A 23,092-nucleotide genomic window follows, 5' to 3' on the forward strand; every position below is an offset into this window, starting at 1 on the left:
AATGATATCATGGGCTAATATGTTTTCTATCCATTTTTCATCCTTACATCCCTAATGCCCAATAATGACTTGATCTTAGTAGGTCCTTACTCAACTCTCTTTGGATTGAGTGGGATTTCTGTGACCCTCTTTAGCGGGTTGGTCAGTTTTGGGCACCTTCCCACCATGTTTTAGAAAGTATATCACCAAGCAACAGAGAAGCAGGAGTGAGGACACCCAAGGAGAGGGGTAGCAGGAGATCATGTCTCATGAGAATTAAGTCAAAGAACTGAGCAAGTCCAATCAGGCAGAGCAGAGATGGCTTGGGGGTGGGGCTTATGACAGGTATCTGAGTATGTGATGGGCTGTTACTGGGAATAGGGTCTCAGAAAGTAGAGCTGGCAGCAGTACAGAGCAGGTGCAGAGATGCAGGTTTGAACTTTATATCTGGAAAACTTCCCTAAAAATGAAAGTTTTATGAAAGTGGACTGGGCTGCCAGGAGGTAGGGCACTCCCCATCAGTGGAGGTCCTCAAGCAGAGTTTCAATGACCACTTGCCAGATTTTCTGTTGAGGGGGTTCTTATTCAAGCACAGAGAAATCTAGGGGGACTCTGAAGTCCTTTCCGACTCTGATTTTGTATGATTTTCCTTGGCAAAAATCAAACTGAAATTTGAGCAATGAGAGTCCACAGGGAATTATTGATAAGGAGACAATGGGCAGGGCAATAGGGAGCCACTGATGATGCTTGTGAGAGTGGCTGGGTTGATGGCACAGGAGCATCACTCTGGTGATATGGGGAAGGAGGCTTAGGAGATAAGAGAGAGTGCAGGTGCCCATTAACCCCCATTAGATAGCTACTATAACAGAACCGCCAGATAATGAATCATGAGAGGATTTGGATGGGGTGAGGAGTTGGGGGAAGCATGCTGGTGATAGTGGGATGAAGCAATAAAAGTTCTGCAGTTACAAAGTCATTTTCCATTGATCCTCTCAACAACCCTGTGAAGTGGGTAGGGCTAACCATAGTATCTCCATTTTTTAGATGAACCACATGAACCTAGCAGGGGATAGGGGGCTTCATCAAGGGCTCAGCTACCACCCAGAAACAGAGGAGCCTGAACCTGAATCCAGGTCTCCTATCCATTTTCACTCCCACAACCTTTATTTCAAATGACTCTACCAAGACACTACAAGGTAGCTGTGGCAGGAATTAACATGGTTGTCAAAGGAAAATTCTAATGTCTGAAGTGGAGGCTGCTTGCTTCTAGATATGACTCACTAGGACAGATAAAAATGACAGGTGGACAAACTTATTCCACAGCCACAGAGAGTTTTAGCATAATCTCCTTTATTCTAAGGAGAGGTGTTATGAAATAATAATTGCTATTTTAAAATATTAAAGAAGCAACATGTTTAGGTAGCGATCCCTGCTGTGGTGTTGACTTGTCTCTTGGGGGTTAGCCTTCTTGGAACCAGAGAGTGGTCATGGGAGGGGGCCATGGGCAAGAATGTGGCCAGAAGGAATACTAACTAAGGGAAGTCATGCTCTATACTGCACACAGTGCAGACCCTTCAGAAATGCTTGCAAATTGAATTCAAATAGGATGACCTAGTGAGAAAAGAGTCTCTCCTTGGTAAAAAGGGATGCAAACAAATTGGATCCCTCTCCAGGGCATCTCTCTTCCCCCTGGGCATCTGGGAGCCAAATACAGGGCCCTTGTGAGCTCCCAGAATGGCACCGACATGCAGAGCTAGTCCTAAAGGAATCCTTACCACCAGGCACCCCACTCCCCCCTCTCCACCACTGGACCATATCTACTATGTTGCTCAACTGAACACATATGGCAATGCTCAATAAAAGGTAGGAATTGGGAGGAGTCAGTGGATGCTCTTCTCAGATTCCAGCCCTTCGGCAGGCAGTGCTGCTCTGACTCATCATTTTAGGTACTTTCTCCCTTAGACCTACCAATTAGCAATAAAGATAAAGTCCAGATGACTTAATCAGACTTTTCTTTGAGTCGTCAAGCAGTACATACCTTCTGGCTTTCATGGTAAAGCTAAGAATCAATGATGAAAATGAATTTCCAGGAGAGAAAGTTCAGCAAGAAACATAAGCTTGCAAGTACATGTACGCAATGAAAACAGCATCTCTTCTGTTGCAGGAATAAGCTCCGGTCCCAGCCCACCCCAGAATCATTGGACTTACTATCCATGGCATGAAGGTATTCCATGTGGATGGCTCCCGCTCCAGTAGCGGCTGCAGAAGGAATGATGTCCGCGTAGGGGCTGCGCTGGCCTGCCAAGAGGGCCATCTGGTGGTGATAATACTCCGCGGGGCTGACACCTGCATGGGGGGCTGCAAGAGAGCAACGTGTCATTTGTGGTTATTGATCGAGAGTCCAGAAAAGCATCTGTGTTTCAAGACCAAACTAGACCAAAGCAGCCATCCTCTCTCTATCCTAACACAGTACAGCCGCCCCTCACAGCCTTCACCTTTAACTGCTGATTTCCTTACCTAGACTGGACTAGGGAATTCTAATCTCTAACACCTTAAATCAAGTGTTTGCCAAGTAAATTCAGAGTAAATATGAGTAGTGAGGATGTTTAACAAACAGAAGAGAGCAAACCACTTCTTGAGAAATTAAAGTAGATGAGTTATACAGTAACGGTAATCATGAAAAATCCTTATCTATTTGTTAAAGCAGGTCCAGCCCAGAGCAACACTTGGCTAAGGAGTATATGCAAGATACTATTTGCTGTTGTTTTGTGTCTGACTCTTAGTGACCCCATTTAGGGTTTTCTTAGAAAAGACACTGGAGTAATTTCTCCCGCTCATTTTTTACAGATGAGGAAACTGAGGCAAACAGAGTCACATAGTTAGTAAGTGTTTGAGACCAGACTTGAACTCAGGTCTTTCTGACTCCAGACCTAGAACTCCATCCACTGTGCCACCTAGCTGCCCAATAATATTTGTTACATAAAACTAAAGACAAATAAACAAAAAGTTTAATTCTTTTCAATGCAGGAAAGAAAGAAGCTCATTGAGAGAAGGGGCTTTTAATTCTCATTTTGATATCCATACCACCCAGCACAATGCCTGGGACATACTAGAGACTTTACAAATGCTTGTTGATTAACTGATTCAAAACTATTTAGAATTCAGACTTTGGGAATTTCAGTTGTTTCCCATTCATGCAGGTTATGGAGGTTTTACTGCAATAAGATATGGCCATTCCCTTGAGGGCATCTCTTTGAATTATGTCAGAGAAAATCATGCCACCAGCACACAGACCCACTTATCATCTCATAGCCTTATGAGGAAATGTATATGTACATAGACATCTCCATCCCAAGTGTTCACATGGACTAATTGTGCCCAACATGTGAGACAGCCTTCCGAGTTCAGATTGGTCCGATCAGTCACAGTCAGACAGCACTGCACCTTGACCCTGGCATGGAAATGTCATTTTGGTTCTCTTCTAGAAGGAGAGACAACAGCACAATACAACATATGTACACACATGTAAATATGTCTGTATATATGTGTGTATGTATACATCTCACTTCCAGGAAATGTGATAGAGAGCCAAAGTGAAGGACACATCAGGAAATGCCCTTCTCTTTTATAGTTTCTATAATGGTTTCTCCCTTGATTCTTAACAAACCTTTTCACATAGATATGCTATTTCATAAAAGAACAACCCTTAGATGTATGCAGACCAGACAGGAATACCTCCATTTTACCAATTAGGAAACTGAGACCCAGTCTAAGCATAAGTGGAGATGGAAATCCTTGCACTTTCTCTCTCATAGAACAATTGTGGAGATCAAATGGAACAAGATACAGAAAGTATGGTCAGATACAAAGTGTTAGAAGGATATAACCTGATATTTCAGCCTATTTCTGCTTTCCTTCTAGAAGAGATCAAGGGTCAGGCTTGCCCATTTCTGTCTCTCTCATTACTTTGGGCCAAAATACACAATATGAAAGGGGTAAGGTTGAAAAAAGTCTCCAAGCACATAACTGTCAAAAAATAACCATTTATCAAGTGTCTGCAGTGTACCAGACTCCATGCTAAGTGTTAGTGCTTCAAAATCAAAAAGGAACCAGTTCCTGCCTTCATAAAGCTTATGTTCTATGGGGAGGATGCAACATGTTCACAAGGTCAAGGTGAAGCATCAGAATGACTAGTCACAGGAAAGGCCTAAGTGGGTCACATCAAGCTATGGGGAAATGGACAGTCTGTATCTCCTAGTGAGAGTCATAGAATTTTTTTCCCCAATTGTGAACTCTGTTCTAAGGCAATTCTCCTTCTTTGATCTGAAATTAAAATCACTGGAAAGGATGAGAGAAAGCCAAAAGGAGGAAATTCAAACAAAATATCCCCCAGACCTAAAAGCCTCCTCAGTTTAGCTCTTCTTAGAGAATTCCATTCGTGTCTGAGATGAACACAATCAACCCCAGCCTTCTCTAACAAGCAAGAACATATGTTTGTCAAAGAAGGATGAAGTAGCTCATTATCTCAAGCCACTGGTTTGAAAGTTTCTTCCCGCAGTAGACAACCAGAGTATCTTTCCAGACACACTTAAAATACTTCCTGAGTTTTCTGACATAAGTGTCTGGGTTAACTAACAATAACACTGGCTGCCTGGCCTGGAAGAAACCCACAGCAGCCCCATAAAGGCCCGCAGGGAGGACACAATAGATAAACGATATTTTGTATGAGTGTGGACTGCCATTGGAATGGATTTCTGCTTCCCAAGACCCAGCAAAAATATAGTGATTCCTTTAGAAATAGTCAAGTTATTGAGATTTTGAAGTCTGGGGTCGATGGGAGAGTAAGTAACTTGGAAGGTTTGCAAGTGATCACAATCACTGTACAAGAATACACTAAATGATGACTATATTCGCCAACACCGGGCAAAAACACAGTCCCTCTCACAGTGCCATCCACTGTGATGGAGGCAGCCACCTAAAACGTGTATGTGTGTGTGTCATGTACAGTGTCAAAGTGAAGAAAGCTCAAGAGGAAAGTGTCAGCTGGGTTGAGAGGGGATTAGGAAAGGTTTCTTGAGGGAGGCGGCATTGGAGACGAGCCTTGAAAGAAACCCAGAAAGCCAGAGGGCAAAGACAGATACAAGGGGCAGTCAATACAAAGGCAGGAAAATGGGATGTCACAGCAAGAAGCCTGGCATCTCTGGACCAGAGAAAGAAGCAAGGTTTAAGGAGACTGAGAAGGGAAGAAGAAGACAGGTTATGGCGAGCTTTCAAAGTCAAAGAGAGTAGTTCATACTTGATCCCCAAGGTGATGGGGAGCCCCTGGCATATATTGAGCATGGAGGTGACATGGTAGGTCTTATGTTTTAGAAAGATCATTTTGACAGCTGAGTGGAAGATGTACTGGAGTGGAGAAAGACTTGAGGAGGGAGCTAATGAGAGGTCTGTTGCAATAGTTGCGCATGAGGTGATGAAGACCTGCATTCAATGGGTGGAAGTGTCATCTGGAAGAAGGAAGAGTAGACTGGAGATTCCCTTAAGGTAGAAACAACTAGATTTGGCTTGGGGTGGAGGTGAGAGTGAAGAGTGGATAGAGATGTCAATGTGGATAGCAATAATGATAACAAAGACCGGGTGACTAGGAGGATGGCAGGGTGCGGAACAGTGACAGGGAAGCTGAGAAGTGCAAGAGCTTGGGGAAAAAAGAGAATGAATTTGGCTATGAATATGCTGAGTGTGAGCTGTCTATTGGACATCTAGTCCAAGGGATTGAACGTGTACCAGATGATGGGAGATGGGAGATTAGAGAGACCTTGGGGCTGAATGTATCAATCAGAGAACCACCTGCATAAAAATGATTACTGAACTCAGGAAGTAATGAGACTGAATGAGAAAGCATAGAGAGAGACAAGAAGAGTGTCCATGAGAACCTTGAGGGACCCCTATGATTAGTGTTTGTCACATGGGTGAAGAACCAGCAGGGAGACTGAAAAGGGGAGGATGGAGAGGTAGGAGGACAACCAGAATGAAGAGAAATGCCATGAAAACCAAGGGAGGTCCAGGTCTTGAGGAGAAGATAGTCACTGACAGGGTCAAAGAAGTCAAGAAGGATGAACACTGGAAAACAGCCAGGAGATTTGGTAATTTGTAGGTAACAGGGAAGGAGCTGAGTTCAAATGTGTTCTCAGACACTTACTAGCTGGGAAAACCACTACACTTTTGCTTTCCTCGTTTCCCTCATCTGTAAAATGAGAATAATGGCACCTGGCACCTACTTATTGACCAGAATTATTGTGAAGGTCAAATGAGGTCATATTTATAAAGTGATTAGCCCAGTGCCTGGCACTTAGGGAAGTTATATAAATATTAGTTACAATGTTAAATTATTATTGTGAGATTATATTACATCTAAATATTAGGTGATGATGATGATGATGATGGCGATGATGGCGATGATGATGATGATGATAAGAGGAAGACTGGGGATAACCGAGGAGGCAATGCTTTGTAGGAGATATGATGGAATAGAATCACTTGTGTTTGTAGAGGGTTAACCTTGGCAAGGTCAAAGGTCACTTCTTCATGTGAGACAGAGATGAAAGAAGAGAGAATGGCAGAAGGCGAGGAGGAGGGGAGAAGAGGGGGCTCTCATCTTGCTCTTCCTGCGTCATCTGTGCATGGAAACTGTTTGGCCTAATGACCGTGGGCTACCTGAGTCTTCTTACCTTTCGCAGGTGATCAGCCAGATAAACGTATGGAGAGAAGAGACTTTCCAGAGTCAAACAAGGTGGTAGGCTTTATTCAGGGTCTTAGTTATGTATCCACATGCAGGGTGAGTTCTTCCCCAGGGGAGAGGAACCCTCCTCCTCCCACGGAGCAAGAATCATACAGCAAGAGGACAGGAGTGGAAGAGGAGAGGGACCCTCAGAGGGGACCCCGCAGCAAGAAAGGGCCCTCAGGCTTTCCTGTCCCTACTTAAGCTCTCCCAGCTGCATAGTTTGCACGTGAATGCCATGCGTGCTCTCAGCCCCTAGCTAATTAACAACAGGTGTGCTCAGACCATGGACCAATCTCAAGGGTGGGATGCTCTCCCCAGCAAGTTTCCACTGAGAAGAGGTGGAAACACAAGATAGCTTGTGTTTCACTCCTCACTTCCCAGCTGTTCCCTGGGGGGCCTCTTGAGAGCTCTGAGGTTTAGAAGCCCTCACTTTTACCTGCCCAAAACCGTTCACATGAAAACTGAGCTTACACCCCAGCAGGAAACCATGCTAGGTTCCAAGAGAATAAAGATCGTAATAGCCAACATTTATGGACCATGTTAAGATCTTCAAAGTCATCTACATGTCCCCTCATTCCAACACCCCGATGACGTTAGCACTGCCAGCATGACTATTTACATTTTCTGAATGGAGAAACTGAGGGTCAGATTGCTAAAGTAACTTGCTCAAAGACACACATGTAGCCAGTGTCAGAGGTGAGACTCACACTCAAGTCTGGAGTACTCTTGGCTACCTCAGAGGACCACTGCATTCCTTTATCCTCAGTTTTCTCATCTCTAAAAGTGATGCTTCAGTCCATTTCTCCCTATCTAACTTAGAGGTCTTCTGTGGAGACCAAGTCCCAGAGGGGTCAGAGGATCTGAGACATAGAGCCCAAGAGTCCAAAGGTTTTAGCCAAGGATCCATGGGTAGATTTCAGTGTGTCTGTGAAGTCGGATGGGGAGACAATAATATCTACTTTTTCCCAACCTCTAACTGAAATCTAGCATTTCTTTCAATTATTTAAAAACAAGATTCAGAGAAGGGGCTGGAAGTTTCACCAGATCACCAAAAGGATTCATTACACAACAAAAGGTTATAAACCTCTGATCTGAGGCCAACCCCTTCATTTTACAGATGGGAGTATTGAAGCCCGGAAAAGTCAAATAACTTGCCTATGACCACACAGCTATTAAGGGGCAGAGGGGGATTTGAACTCAAGGCTTCTGAATGCTAGGTCTAGTATTCACTTTCTACACTACCTGATGATGCCTAGTTTGCTAACCTTAAAGGGTTTTTTTATGAGGCTTAGGTAAAATAATCCATGTGAAACTGAGAAAAAATAAGCTATCCTAATTTTATTATTTATTAGCTAAATGCCTGGGAGGCAGGGAAGCAGCCTAGGTTGGCCATCAAAGTGCTGCTATACAATTAAATCCATTTCATTCCTAACCCATATAATTAAAGTAGGGGAAGGGCAAACAGGACCATGATTTACACCAGCCTTGAGGCGAAATTCACAAAATCTGGAAGTGTTGTGGTTTCCCTGGCCTTGGTCCTAAATTCCCCTCAGTTACTCCGTCTCCTCTTCTCTTGTTTGTGGATGTAACAACTAACAGAGCTTCTTTTCCTGATATCTCCTGAGTCTCTTCCCCTGTCCTCCCATCCCCTTGACAGCTGATGTCAACAATGTGCAATTCAAGCTTTCAAGGGAACTAGGGAAAAGAACCACACTTTCTCCTTCTGGACTACCAACATGGGATGGCAGAAAGGCCATGCTGTGGCAGGTAACCAGAGAGCTCATCTCAGAGTCAGGAAGACCTTAACTGGCTGCCAGGCCCACCTGGGACACGTCCTGGCTGAGGGACCCAGGAAGAGTGGCTTCATCTCTCACTGCCCCAGGGAAACTCTGAAGTAGCTACCAACTGGAGGTGGTAGGGGAAATCCCTTTTCGGGAGCTCCTTATCACAATGAAATTATCTTTCTTGTCCAAAGTAAATAAAATGCCGTGGCAATGAGGTGGATTCTGATTCAATCTCATCGCTGCTAGGGCAAAATTTTTTACCTACTCCATCTCTCCAGATGAAGTGCTATTAGGCATATAGACTACATCTCCAGCCTGTGTCCCACCCTCCAAAAAGATGGGCTTCTCCTGGGAGGGAGTGAAACTAAGCATTTTAGTTCGCTCTCCTGTGAGGGTACAGGTGATTCCACACGGAATGTGGAAGGTGAGGTAATACCATGGGGGGAGAGGAAAAGAAGGGAGAGAGGAAGGAAGGGAAAGGAAGGATGGGAGGAAGGGTGGGAGGAAAAGAGAGAGTGGAAGAGAGGGAGGAAAGGAGGATGTAAATGTTTTTAGATAATATATGAGATGAGATGAGTAGCACTTGCCCTACCATGTGCTGTTCTGTATCCCATCAGAATCCTGAGGATGCCAGGACCCATTAACATTTACTACTCAATAAGGACATTGAAATGTTCTGATGTGATGTGATTGAGGAGAGAGCTTAGCATCATGCCTGGCATACAGTAGGTGCATAATAAATGCTTATTGTTTGTTTGATGGACAAGGAAATATAATTTTTTTATTTAAAAAAATAGGTCTTATCCTCTATTTAAAGGAAGTGTATTTTGATTAGGTAGGAAACTAGAAGAAAATCAGGCTCTCCCTCTGAGACTTGGATTAAAAGTAGCCAATCGAAAGGGAATTCAGGATTCTAAACAGCAGGCCGGCCTCATGGAGCAGCCCCAGCCAAATCCCTGTGAAGAAGACCCTGAAAACTTTGTAAAGTTGACAGCTTTGGACTTCCCATCAGGAATGTAAGAATGACCCTGGAACAGCAGTGCCCAAGGACAGAATCAACAGGGGGCACTGAAGACAAACGAGGAGAAATGGGCTTTTAATTATCAGGAACTGAGTGCCTTTTGGCCACATGAACTATCTCTCTAAGCTTGACCCCACTTTTCCCTGCACTATGGAGTCACTTGGGGGAGAGTGTACTAAGACTTCTGATGTGATGCCACTTTACTTTACTTTACCATGATCTTTGCCATAGCTTCTCAATAAACATCTCTTAGAAACAGTTAACTGATGTTAGTTTGTTAAATGATGTTGGAGAGATACCAAATGGTTAAATAAGATTGGGAAACATGCTGCATGGGGCTTCTGAGTGACAGTGCTCCAAGCCTTCAAGGCTACCCTTACAATTGTGAAGGGCATGGTGCCCTTTGGGGACTCAGCCAGACAGTGATTATAAAGTTGGGATAATGAGCCGAGAGGGAGAGATAAACATAGAAGACATCCACAAAGCTTTTATTAAGGGAAAGCACAGCATGTCCCAGGCACTATGCTAACCAATGGTGATAGAAAACAAAACAGATTCTAATACAGCTATAAACTAGCTGGCAGAGACAACAGGTACATCTAGCGGGATATACAAAATTGTTTCGCAACATTTTTTTGAGGTGGGCTGCGGAATGAAGATGTGGGGAAATCAGGAAAGGTTTCATGGAGGGGAGTGTACTCAGATTCAAAGGATTCCAGTTTCTGTGGTCCAGTTCTACAATTCACTACCTGGATGGAGGTGAAGAGAGAGGGCATTCCAGGAACAGGGGACATGCCATGCAAAGTAGGGGGGTAGGATATGGGACACTGTGCATGGGCTGGGAACATGAGAGGTAGCCAGTGAAAAGTTTTTAATGGTGAAGACATGAGCTTCTCTTTTAGAGATAATCAGGGCCACTGAATTTGAGTGGATATTGCAGAAACAGAAGACTGCACTTGAGGTGAATGACTTTGGAAGCTAGGTGAAGAACGCAAGAGAGAATAGAGACAGAATGTCAAGTACTTTGCCCCTAGAGGCAGAATTAGAATCCAGGTCTCCTGGCTCTGAGGTCCAGCACTTGACCTACCATGTACTGTTCTGTATCCCATCAGAATCCTGAGGATGCCAGGACCCATTAACATTTACTACTCAATAAGAACACTGCAATGTTCTGATGTGATGTGATTGAGGAGAGAGCTTAGCATCGTGCCTGGCATATAGTAGGTGCATAATAAATGCTTATTGTTTGTTTAATGGACAAGGAAATATAATTTTTTTATTTTAAAAAAATAGGTCTTATCCTCTATTTAACAAACACAAACACATCCTCTAAATATGCAAGCATCCAGAGAAGTAGAAAAACCAAGCCCCTGACCTCCAGTTTGGGTATAGATGTCTTCAAACGACTCATCACCCTTTTTATGCAAAATGCAAAATGATGTGAGAAAGGAGAGAAAGTGGAAGAGATGGAGGGAAAACAGGATAGAGGAAAGGGAGGGCAGGAGGGAGGAAGGAAGGAAGAAAATAGACTTCCTAAGGCTTACTAGAGTCAGACACTATGCCAAGTACTGGGAATAAAAACACAGGTCAAAAAGACAGTCCTTACCCTCAAGGACCATGCATTCTAATGGGGGAAGATGGCCATAAAAGGATCCCCAGAAAAACTTGCAGTCCAGTGAGAGGAGACTACCCAGTGATATCCTTGTGGGTCACAGACTCACCATCAGTGGGGCTGAGGCCACGGGCTGCCGAGATCATCGACAAGGATGGGCTGCTGTGCAGGGAGCGAATGTAGTCCATGTAAGGATTGATGTATGGATGAGGGGGGCTGAAAGGCGACTCAGAAGTGGCTGCTGGGTTTCTGTGTGGGGAAATTCTAATGAAGGGCAGGTCAGAATATGTTGGGCTACTTGATAAAGCAGAAGGCCTGGAATGAAAAGAGAGAGACGAAAACATTATGATAGATAGTAAGGAAAGGGTTGTATCAGGAAAAAAAAATGATTAATTTAAAACTTCTGGGAAAGCTCAGGCATCCACACTTGGCAGTACAACCCCTCCCCACCAGTCACTGCAGGAATCACAGCCTGGTTCCTGCTCTCTCACTTCAGGAAAGAGAATTGACCCATGGGACATCCCATGATTTGATTCAGAAACCTAAATAAATGAGAACAAGCATGATAGCATGTGTGTCCCCACCCACCACAACCCAGAAAAAATAGAACGGGAATCGCAATTAAAGCTCTCAGAGAACAAGAAGGCCGTTCCATGCTCCACTGCCCATTCCTCTTGACTCCATGTTTCTTTAAGCCCCAAGTCTGATCTCTGAAGAACCATTCTCATCCTTTGCCCTCTGGTGAGAACTGGCAGGGGGAAGTGTTGAAGACTGACTGCTTAGACTTGATATTTAATTCTTAATGTTCACTGCGTGCGAGAGTCAATCACCTCAAAGTGAAGCTCTCTGCCCCAGGCCTCCTGTTATGTGGGAGAGGCCCTGGAGACCAGGCTTCATCATTGCCCAAGAATCAGGTAAAAGGGCTCCGGGAGCACGGCCTGCCTGTGGCCAGAGCATGAGCACAGTCCATCACCTTCCTCCAGAAGAAAGCCAGCCCCACAAAGCTGGGCTTCACTAGCTTGAGCAGACATTTTTGTTTCCCCTGATGGGGCTGCAATCTGGGTAATTTCCTGCAGGCACGAGTTGTTTTCTTTTCTTTCTTCAATGCTGTTCCCTGATTAGCTGCTTTCTGCAAACAATCAGTAACTGAGCGTTTGGGGGTTGGCTAGTGGGAAAATAATGGGGTGCTCTGGATCCTGCCAAGGTCTCGATGATAATGAGTTCAGGCAGGGGTTTATGATCTCATTGGATGAGAATAACGAGCTTCTCCTGAAAACATCTTTTCTTACAACTTTTTGATGAGAGGAGCAGACTCAAGTCCCTTCCCCAGGGTCTCTGCCCATAGAAGCAGGCCTGGAGTCACCAGACAGATCAGACAATAGTGTCTCCAAGAGCCAACTTGCCCAGAGCCACATTCCTTCTTTTATGAGAGGCAACCATGAAGTCTCAGGGCAAATGATCCATGTGGCCTGCCTGGGACTGGCTCAATACTTTTGGGGTCCACTGACTTTCCCATGAACCAAGGGTGGTTCCCATGAACCAAACTGAGAGGGAATGGGAAATTGTTAGGAAAGCATGGGTTTAAGAAGGAACGGAAGAACAAGGTGGGGTGGGGGTAGCTTTTATCCAACTCCAAACCTCCAATCCCACTTCAAAGCCAAAAGAATGCAGAGTTCACCAGAACCTGGCAGGAAGTAATCTTAGGGAAAAGCCAGTCCCATGGAGGACTCAGCTTAGCAACCATAATGAATGGAAACCCACACTGGTTTGTCTACTTCCCCTCCACTTTTGAAAAGGGGCTGTGACGTGGGATGAGAGGATCTCTCCACACCCTTATTCTCCTGTCTCTGCATCTGTGTGTGTATGTGTGTATGTGTGTGTGCGTGTGTGCATGTGTGTGCATGCATGTGTGTGTGCATGTGTGTATGCCTCTGTGTGTGTGTGTGTGTGTGTGTTTCTCTGCATCTCTGTCTAAAGCTCTGTTTGCTCTAGCTCTCAGTCTCTTCCCCTGGATCTCGATCTGTCTTTCTCAATGCATTTCCTGTATGCCTCTCTGTCTCTCCCTTCTTCCGAACCTCTATAAGTCAAATACTTCTCCTTTTGATACCAAAGGAAAGGTCAGACACAAATGCCTCTTCTTTAGAGCTGAGGATAACAGAAGCCATCTCTGGAAAGCAGCTATCAGCAACTCTCACAAGAGCATCTTGAATGGCTAAGCAGAGCTGTTTAATATTGGAGAGAAAACTACTGTTGATTTATAATGGGAAGGAACTCTACAGCTTAGCCTGGTCACCCCATCCCATGTAAAGGCATATTCATCTAGTTATTAAAAAAATAATAAGTGGCACAAAAACTGAGATCTACTTACAATCTTGGCATTTTATTCACAGTTAAATTTACCTAGTGATAGAAACACATTTTTAAAGGGCATAGTAAAGCTCTGATTCATGCTCCTTTGTCAGAATCCCCAGAGTTCTACCTGTAGATGTGTTGTAGGTCAGTGCTGAGACTTGTTACCAAGCTCTCTTGGCTAATTTAAGGAAAAAGTTTACTGCTGACTTCTTCAAATCTGTCATAGAAATAACTCAAATCATCAACAGAAATTTTGCCCAGTCTGTCTGACTCTTCATGACCCCATTTGGGATTTTCTGGGCAAAAATACTGAATGACTTGTCATTTCCTTCTCCAACTAATTTTACAGATGAGGAAACTGAGACAAACAAGGATAAGTGATTTGCCCAGGGTCACACAGTTAGGAAGTATCTGAGGCTATACTTGAACTCAGGTTTTCCTGATTCCAGGTCCAGAGGTCTATCCACTGTGCTACCTAGACACACTGCATAATGATAACATCTGGATTTATTTACTGCAATTTAAGTTTTGTAAAGACTTTATGTTTGTTACCTCATTTCATTCTCACAATAACCTTGTGAGGAAGGCACTATTATTATCCCTGTTTTACAAAGAAGCAAACTGAGGCTGAGCCAGGTCAAATGAATTTCTCTAGGTCCCACAGAAAGTAAATGTCTGAGTTAGGCTTAAAACTAGTATCTGTGAGTTTGAAACCAAAGCAACTGCATATCGTTCCTTTGTTCCTCTTCTCTCTCCTCCTCCTCAGTACAGACACAGTAGTAGTAGTGGTAGTAGTGGTGGTAGTAGTAGTAGTGGTGGTGGTGGTAGTAGTAGTAGTAGTGGTGGTAGTAGTAGTGGTGGTAGTAGTAGTAGTAGTAGTAGTAGTAGTAGTAGTAGTAGTAGTAGTACTGGTAGTAGTGGTGGTGGTAGTAGTAGTAGTAGTAGTAGTAATAGAAGCAGTAGCAATACTAGTAGTAGTAGCAGTAACAGCTGCAGCAGAACTTGAATTAAGAATGCTCCTAATCCCAGCATTTCTTGCATGTTCTAAGTAAAGCCTTTTCAGAAACTCCCTAAAGCAATATGGAAGGTCTGTTTTCTGCAGGCTGACATGCACATAATTCTCATTGAGTTCTTCCATTTCCAAAGTAATCAATGTTCAGTTTCAAAAAAAAAAAAAACCAACTAAATAATTATACTTTCTCTTTTCTTTAAAAAAATTATTAGTGGTAGAAAAACATTTCTGAGTATGAATATTTTTCAATAATTCCAGAATTTGGGGCTACTTTTTGGTGAATTTATTATCAATTGCTATGTACTCAAGGAAAGAAAGAAGGAAGAAGGAAGGTAGAAAGAGAAAGGGAAAAAGAAAAGGAAAAGGGAAAGAGGAGAGAGGAAAGGAAGGAAAAGGCAAGGAGGGATAGAGAGAGGAAAAGAGGTAAGGAAATAGGAAAGGAAGGACACAGAGAAGGAGGAAGGGGGATAGAGGGAAAGCAGAAGGGAAGGAGAGAAGGAAGGTAGAAAAGGGAGAATAGGAAGGTGAAAGGGATGGAATGAGGAAAGAGAGAGGAGGAAGGAGGGAGAGACAGCAGCAGGCATTTAATTTTTTTCCCCAAAACCAATTTGTGCTCAGTGCTATGGGTAAGTGTCCCCTGGAGTAGTGTCCAGAGGAGCAGAGAAGACTGAGTGTGAGAAGGGGGTGTGGGGTGGATAGGACTAGCAGGGGCAGCTGCAAAGCCTCTAAGACAATATGAGTGACAGACAGCTTTATAAGTCCCATTATAAACCAAAACTGGTAAATATCTGACATGCCTTTAACAGGCCTGCACTTTCATATGGGGTCCTGCAGCCATGGAACAAAGGATTGCTATGTTTGGTCATCTTGGGTTGGCAAAGAAGAAAAGAAGAACTCTATCAAGAACTGGAGGAAGCCCTAGAGGTCATCCATTCTGCTTCCTTCCTTTCTTGTGACCTCCCCGTAGGCCCCCAGGTTTGAAGTGTAAAAGGTGGTTTTTCACTGAGACCTTGTGCCTCAAGTCCCAGCATGGCTTCCATACAGCACAGCCCTCCAACCCTGGACACTCCTCCATCCGACCTGGGGTCAGGAATTGAACCTCCCTGAGCTTGAGAATCCTTACTTACAAAATAAGGGATTCTTATCAAATGAACACTTCTAAGACCTCTTCTAGCACTAACTCAATGATTTTTATGTACAGATTCCATCTTTGAATATAATTAAGCACTTGCTGGATTTTACAGGTAAAATCCACTCCAGTTGGGAGAGCATTGGATTCTGGTTGCAAAATAGTTGGTTTCTGGGCTCCATGAAAGAGGAGTGAACTGGGCTTGACCACGTAGGCAGGTAACGGCTTCCTTTTCCTGCACTGGGGGGTCTTCAAGCAGACACTGGAGTCATTTGTCAAGCACACGTTAGCGGAGGTTCTTGTTAATACAGGGCTTGGAAGGGATGCCCTCTCTGTGGACTTCCATCTGGGAGATTCTGTAAGGACTAAATGCCCTGGTCAATGGCTCTCCAGGGCAGGTAGGGCTTGGACAGGTAAAGAGGAAAGGGTCTGCTAGTTTTGTCTCTCTGAGGTAGCAGATAAAATCATTCCAAGATACGAGACGTTTTCTTACTGAAAATCTAATGTCTGAGTTGTTTTCTTTTGTACTGTTCGTGTTTAAACAAAAGCAAAGACTCTTGGTCCTTATGGAAGCAACACAAATAATCATGGGAGATATGTGTCCTGCTCTTTCACCAGAAGGTTATCCTATGGGCCCAGAGCCACCAAACTCCAGGGGACAGGATCCAAAGTAAACGGCTACAAAGAATTCCACTGATTGCTGGTTTTCTGCAAGCCCATGTGCCCAAATGAGAGCAGTCTTCTCTCCTTGGCCCTTAGCCATGCTCAGTTGGAAGCTGATGCCTTGTGATGAATAAAACTTCTCAAAGAAGTTCCATATACTGCTTCTAAAAACAAATAAGGGACTTTATTCCCCTCTAGAAAAATAAGCAGCGAACCCCAAAACCATCTTCATTTTGTAATAGACACAGAATACCATCACCATTATCAACAAAGGCCAAAAGTGGGGGTTGGGGGGCGGGTTCCTTGCTATCTCTTTGAATTTCATAGGTATACATGTGCCACATGAGTAGTTCACCATGTGATTCTCACCATGTGACCAACTCATTATCCACATTTTGTGCTCAAGTGTTAACCTTTCTGATCACTCTAGGAGTGAAAAAATGAATAAAAGAAAATGATTTTTAAAAAGTCAATTTTATGTCTTTCTCTAAGTAATTCAAATATCATCTAAATATTACATGTACCTGCACAACCCTTTGAGGGAAGCTTTTTAAAGGATCCTGGTTGGTTGGTTGGTTTTTCAGAAGACAAATTAACTATAGGAAGATGGTGTAACCCCTCCTCCCCTCTCTTCCCACCACAACAGAGTAAATCCAAGGACATGGGGAGGGTGTGACTTTGGTATGAAATTTATGTTGAGTTCAAGAAACATAAAATACATTGTGATGGTGAACCTGGGCATGCTAAATCAAGGACCTTTCCTCTTCTTCCTCAGCCAGCTCAGGCTCCATCATAATGACTCTAGGTTCTCAGGGGCATCCAGCAAACTGGAAATGGACATCAGCAAAGAACCAGGAGGGATAAATGATAAAGTCATCAGCTCTTGGCATCTGGAAGAGATTTTAGAGTTCATCTACTTGAACTCCCACACAAAGTCAGCTTCCTTCTACAATATCCTTGGTAAGAATCATTCAGCTTCCTTTGGAAGAACTCCAGAGATGGAGCAGCCACTACCTCTCAAATAAGGCTCTTTTTCTTTTGCTCAGCTCTCATTATTAGAAAATTCTTTCTTCCATTGAGCTCAAAGCCATCTCCTACTTACTCCTTGTTTGCCTTTCTTGGACACAAGCAATGCAAGTCTAATGCCTTTCATACCTGGTTGACCTTCAGATACCCAAAGACAGGTAGGATTTCCTACCTCCAAGTCTTCTATTCCCCAGGCTAAACACATGTATTCCCTATCAACTGTCCTCATGTGATATGATTTCAAGCCCCCTGCCATGCTCAAGATCCTCATCAACATCCTTCTTCAAACATGGCTCCCAGATTACAAAACAACATCAAGGACGTTGGGGGTGTCCGGTAGCTCCATATCAATCAAGTAGTTTATGGCAGAAGCCAGTCCTGCTGAATATTTGGCTACTAATGATCAGATTCCTATTTCTTTACTCTTTTCCATCTGACACAGAGAATAATTCAATCAATTCTAGGTAAACCACAGAGGCCAAAGTTGATGCTTGTCTTGCAACAGGGAACTCCTTATAAAACACAGGGGCGATTACAGACTTTTGTCCATCTTTACTAAATGATACACTATGATCAGACTACTGAGAATGAATATAATCAATTGATTCATTTGTTAGTTTTGAAATACAATTTTGTGGTCACTTGTCTCTGTTTCCACCATGATTCTTTCTTGGACACCTCTCCTTTATTTTTTCTCTGATACTGTTACAGTTCCTGTGAAATAGATTTTTTCCTGGTTCTGCTCCCTCCCTCCTCCCCTCTCACCACACATTGTTTCACGAAGGTCTGTCCCAATTCCTTTGTGTCCCTGACACTCCTCCTTCTTAGTTCCATCTCATAAACTCAATGAGGCACAATTTATTTGACCATTCCCCTGTTGTTGGACATTGAGATCATTTCCATTTTGTTGACCTTATAAATTATACTGAACAGAAAGCTCTTTCTTTTCTTTTTCTTTTTTTGGGAGGAGCACATTCAGGGAATATTCCTAATAATGAAATTATTGGTGGCAAAGGGAGGATTGTTTCCAAATCTTTTGCCTTAAACTACCAGCTTTCAATTTTACGAACCATGAATGAGTATACCTGTTTTTCTATCAAGGCCATTCTAGTTAGTATCTGATCAACCCCAATGACGAGTGGCTCACACAGGGTAAAAACAAACAAAAATTGCAAATAGACTCTATTTCTCCAAAATAAATGCACAACCCAAAGAGCAGGATCAGGAAGAAGAATAATGAAAGGCAGACACCCTCCCTCCCTCGGGGCAGATTCTTCTAAAGAAGAATTCTCCTCTCACCACCCAATGGCATGCACTCCCCCTTCACTATGGCTGCATCCCCCAGAGCTCTGGTATTCCATTTGTCATTAGGCAGAGCTCAGCTGGTTTCTTTTAGGAGAATCTTTGTAGTAGGGGCTTTGGTGCCCACCTACTGTTTAAGGATATTTCAAGTTGAAGACGACAAAGTACACGAAGGGAGGAGCTGAGAATTGGTGGTGCAAACCAGAGCTTCTCTAGCCTCTTGGAAGGTGGGACAATTGAAGATAAATGGCGATCAGAAGAGAATTTTGTTTTATTATATTTTTACATCTGTGGAGTTCGGAGGCAGTGTCTCTTGTTGAAGTGAAGGGCCTCAGAGCAAGGAAGTCTTGGATATGGGGTGGAAATAATTAATTAGAAACACACAGTTGGGCTCCAACTATTCAGACTTGGCTTCATGCTGGGCTGAGCTTGCAGGTGTGCTGGAGGTGGAAGGGGGGCAGACAGGCAGAACCCGTGCTTAGCCTCCAGCTACCTCTGAAATACAGGGCCAAGAGGAGAACCTGGGACCTCATTTTGTTTTTTAATTTATATTTTTACAAGGATGTCAGTGACATAATGGAATAAATCTCCTATCAACAGCAATAGTCTGGCCCATAGAGCTCAGGCTTGTGTGCTAAAAAGTTTGGGGTGTGTGTGTGTGTGTGTGTGTGTGTGTGTGTATGACTCTTGGCTAGACTATTTTCTTGCCTCTTCCTTCTCATAATTCCAGGCAAAGCACCCATGCATGACTCATTCTCTTCTTCATTCCTTCAAAGAAGATGCCTTTCAGAGACAAGAAGGATGATAGAAGCCATTAAAAGGGATCCTATTAGGGGATGGGGGCACATATTTGAGAACAAGGAACTCAATAGCCTTGGTTTTGCCCCCCACACACACACACTTTGGGTCCAGTACAAAGCCAAGGACCACAAACCTCATTTGGATAGCAGGCTACCTAGATTACGCAGGGGTGAGGGCCCCCTTTGTGGGCTGGACAGACCCTGGTTATCTCCTACCAGAGAATGCTAGATCCGTGTGTGTTGGAGTCTTTGTGTCTCCAGTACCTCTCACAGACCTCAGAACAAAGCAGGAGCTCAATAAATGTAGATCAGACAGACTGCTGAACTGGGGGTGGTGTGGGGGTGGGGGAAAGATTTCTTTAGTCATATTCCTAAAAGAGAGGGAAGCATCACTCCTTAGGGTGGGTTGAACCCATAGCAGTCATCACACTAAGTCCCAAATGAAGACATGGCAGGTCCCTAGGGATTATGGGTTTGGGGGAAACCATTATAATATTTTTGGGGAAATGTAAAAACAGTGTGGAAAAAAGTCACAGGACCCTCCCAAAGGAATCTCAAGCCTCTGGTCACTCCCTCCCTCCCTCCCTCCTCCCTTTGAAACGAGGCATTTCTCGAGAGACCACAGAAAGCTGCAAAAGACAGTTCCTGAGTGCCACTCTCTAAAGGACTTTCTGCACTAATCGTCTTAGGGCATTCAGGGAGAGAATTATTTCTGCATGTTGCACTTTGAAATACTGGAGCATAATCTACAACTTTGTAGGCAACACAGGGATGCTGGGGGCTATCTTCAGAATCAGTATGTGTTGGAATTTTTACAGCATCCTACAGTTTTCAAACTATTGTATAGACATAATCTTTATTAACCCTTCTAATTTTTCTGGGACCTAGGTCCATTTTACAGATAAGCAAACTGGGGCTCAGAGAAGTTAAGTGAATTGTCCAAAGCCACTAAGTGTCAGGGCTTCCTGAGTCCAGCACTCTAGACAAAACTCTGGGATGGTATTTCCCTCTATGTTTCCAAAGAATATGTAACTTTAAGCTTCATCTCAGAAGCCAGATTCACAGGCAGAATACTGATTAATTCATTATTTTTTAGAAGTTCATCACAAATGTATCACTATCCCCATCTACTCATTACATGATCAGTGCTGTTCACTCCTCAAGAACTAAACAGCCATGTGCCCATTTGCGCCTGAGCCTCTTGTATAGCACAACAAGGAGATAGATTTTATTTTTCTTCTCCTTTCTTAGTTGGGGTGTCATTAGCTCTATTATTGCCGTGACGAATGTCCTGGACGGGTCCATTACAAGACTCAACTTTGAAATTACTCCCGGGATGAACGATCGGCTCTGCCCCAACGCTGATTGGAGTTGGATGATGATTGATTAGGAGAAAGTAGGCCTACACAAGCGTGCCTGAGTGCTGGGCCCAGACCCCCCTCCAAAGCAGCTCTGACTACAAACTGCCTTTCCAGCTATTAGATGTTTTCATATTAGCTGCGTTTTCCTCATCCAGGTCTGTTCATTTTATCTTTATTCTTTCAAATCCTGAAATTGCTTGGATGAGAGGATGAGAGAGTGAGCTTAAAAATACACACACACACACACACACACACACACACACACACACACACACACACATTTCCAAGAGCAGCCCGAACTTTTAGGGGAAATTGAAGATGCTTTGTGTCAAGTACGGCTAAATCCAGCCTTTCCATATCAAACCCCTGCTAGAAAATTACTGTGTGGATGATAAGGCGGAAAGATAGAATAAAAAGTGACTCTACTCAATTTACACGGCTATATGGGTATGACGGAATATTTTTCATTCAGGAGGTTGATAAAAATCGCTAAACTGTATTGCAGATAAATAAAGGAAGCCTGTGTCAAATATAAACACCATTAATCACAGAGCAGCTCCCACCCTCTGAGTGGCTGGGCTGCTGAGCCTCAGCCCTCATACATCACCGCTGGGCAACCTGCCTTCCCAGCTCAGCCACTGAAGTTGTCTCTTTGGGAAAACTTTGCAACGTTTTGCTTGCTGTCCGTAGGCAAGACAGAAACCTCTTCCTCTGGGTCACGATGGAATCAGGATGGGGGAACTCAGTGTGTTATTTCGAGGGTTCATTTGTTCATTCACCCATTCATTCTTCTTAGGAGAAAATAGGACAGTGAAGCTCTGCTGTATGGAATTCCTATTAGAGACAGACATGGTCGGTTCTAAAAATAATGGAACATGAAATTCTGCATGGTTTCTGTTTCGGCGCCAGAGGTGCCCTACACTTGAGCTGTGACACAGGGCCAGCCTCTGAGCAAGAGGCTTAAACTTGTGTGTCCAGGCTCCAAACTGATGTGAGGGCAATCTGGAAGGTGGGAGAAAGTGGCCCCAAGGGAAGATGAATGAGTGAATGAATGACTGACAAAAGCATTGTGTTTATCATATACAAACACCATGCTAAACTCTAGGACTACAAAGAGAAAAATAAGAATCTCCTCTCTCTCAAGAAGCTCACATTGGGGGAGAACAACACATGTGGAAAGTTTCAGCTCTAATTTTAAAAAATCAGTATTTATCATAGGAAAATCAATAAGCAGATTGGCAAAATCCTACTGTGGTGGAATATGAGAGTTGAGAAGGGCTGTGGACTCACTCATGGGTCTCTGGTCCAGCCCCCTCCTGAAAGGAATCTCCTCTGTAACATACTGGCCATTGGCCACCCAATAGCAAACTCCTCATTCTATGACTAAGGACACAGAAGTGTAGAGGTGAAAGGGATTTGATCACTACACCCTGTTAGTAGTAGAGCTGGAAGTAGAATCTAAGTCTGTTCTTGGTCTGCTCTGGGATAGGGAGAGGGACGGGATCTGGGATTTTACTAGGACATGAAATTGCCAGGAAACTCCTTTAACCAATATTGTTTGGTCTACCGATGCACCTTACAGCCTTAGAGAGTCATCTTGGGCATTGGCAGGTTCAATGACTTTCCAAAGTCACAAAGCTAATATGTATCAGGGCAAATCTTGAACCCACATCTTCCTGACTATGAGGCTGGCTCTCTACCAGGAGGAGGCTCTAGCTCCATAAAGGCCATAAGTGGCTGTGAATAAATTAAGGGGAGCTTGAACCTTATTGCTGACTCTTCATGAGAGAGAGAGAGACAGAGAGACAGAGAGACAGAGACAGAGAAGAGACACTGTCCTTACCTTCCCCTTTGCTCCTCACTGACTTTATCCTACCCCAAATGTATTGTCATTCCCTTTGAGCTTGTATGTGATAGGCTTCCTTCCTAAATCATTCTTCTCTCATTAGCTTCTCACTCAATGCTTCCTCCTCCAACCACCTCCCTCTTCTGTATTTAAGTCACTGGTTGTCACAGGCTTGGATCTAGAGATGGAAATGTCCTTGGACAGCAGTGAGTGCAAACCACATCATTTCCTCCATCAGAAAACCACTGCCCAGATGGAGATGGAATTGATTCTAAAACACTATTCTCCACTGCACTTCACTGCCTCATCAGACAAGCTGATGGGACTGTGGGGAGAAGCATTGGGTTTAGAGATGTAGAACTTGGATTCAAATCCTGATTTCACTGGTTACTACCTCTGCCACTCGGGCTAAGTCCTTCCCCATCTC

General features: G+C 43.8%; 1 protein-coding gene across 2 annotated transcripts in view; it reads right to left on the reverse strand.

The window, feature by feature from the left end:
- The window catches only part of GLI3 (GLI family zinc finger 3), a 286,311-nt gene that overhangs the window by 70,755 nt on the left and 192,464 nt on the right, over window positions 1–23,092 (reverse strand). For both annotated transcript variants that reach the window (XM_072599114.1, XM_072599115.1), the window contains 2 exons: window positions 11,284–11,489; window positions 2,188–2,337 (listed from right to left, as the gene is read on the reverse strand). In XM_072599114.1, coding sequence (XP_072455215.1) covers window positions 2,188–2,337; window positions 11,284–11,489 — 356 coding nt within the window. The remainder of the gene's footprint in view (window positions 1–2,187; window positions 2,338–11,283; window positions 11,490–23,092) is intronic.

The sequence above is a fragment of the Notamacropus eugenii genome, chromosome 3, assembly GCF_028372415.1.
Source record: "Notamacropus eugenii isolate mMacEug1 chromosome 3, mMacEug1.pri_v2, whole genome shotgun sequence".
In the NCBI taxonomy this organism is placed as follows: Eukaryota; Metazoa; Chordata; class Mammalia; order Diprotodontia; family Macropodidae; genus Notamacropus; species Notamacropus eugenii.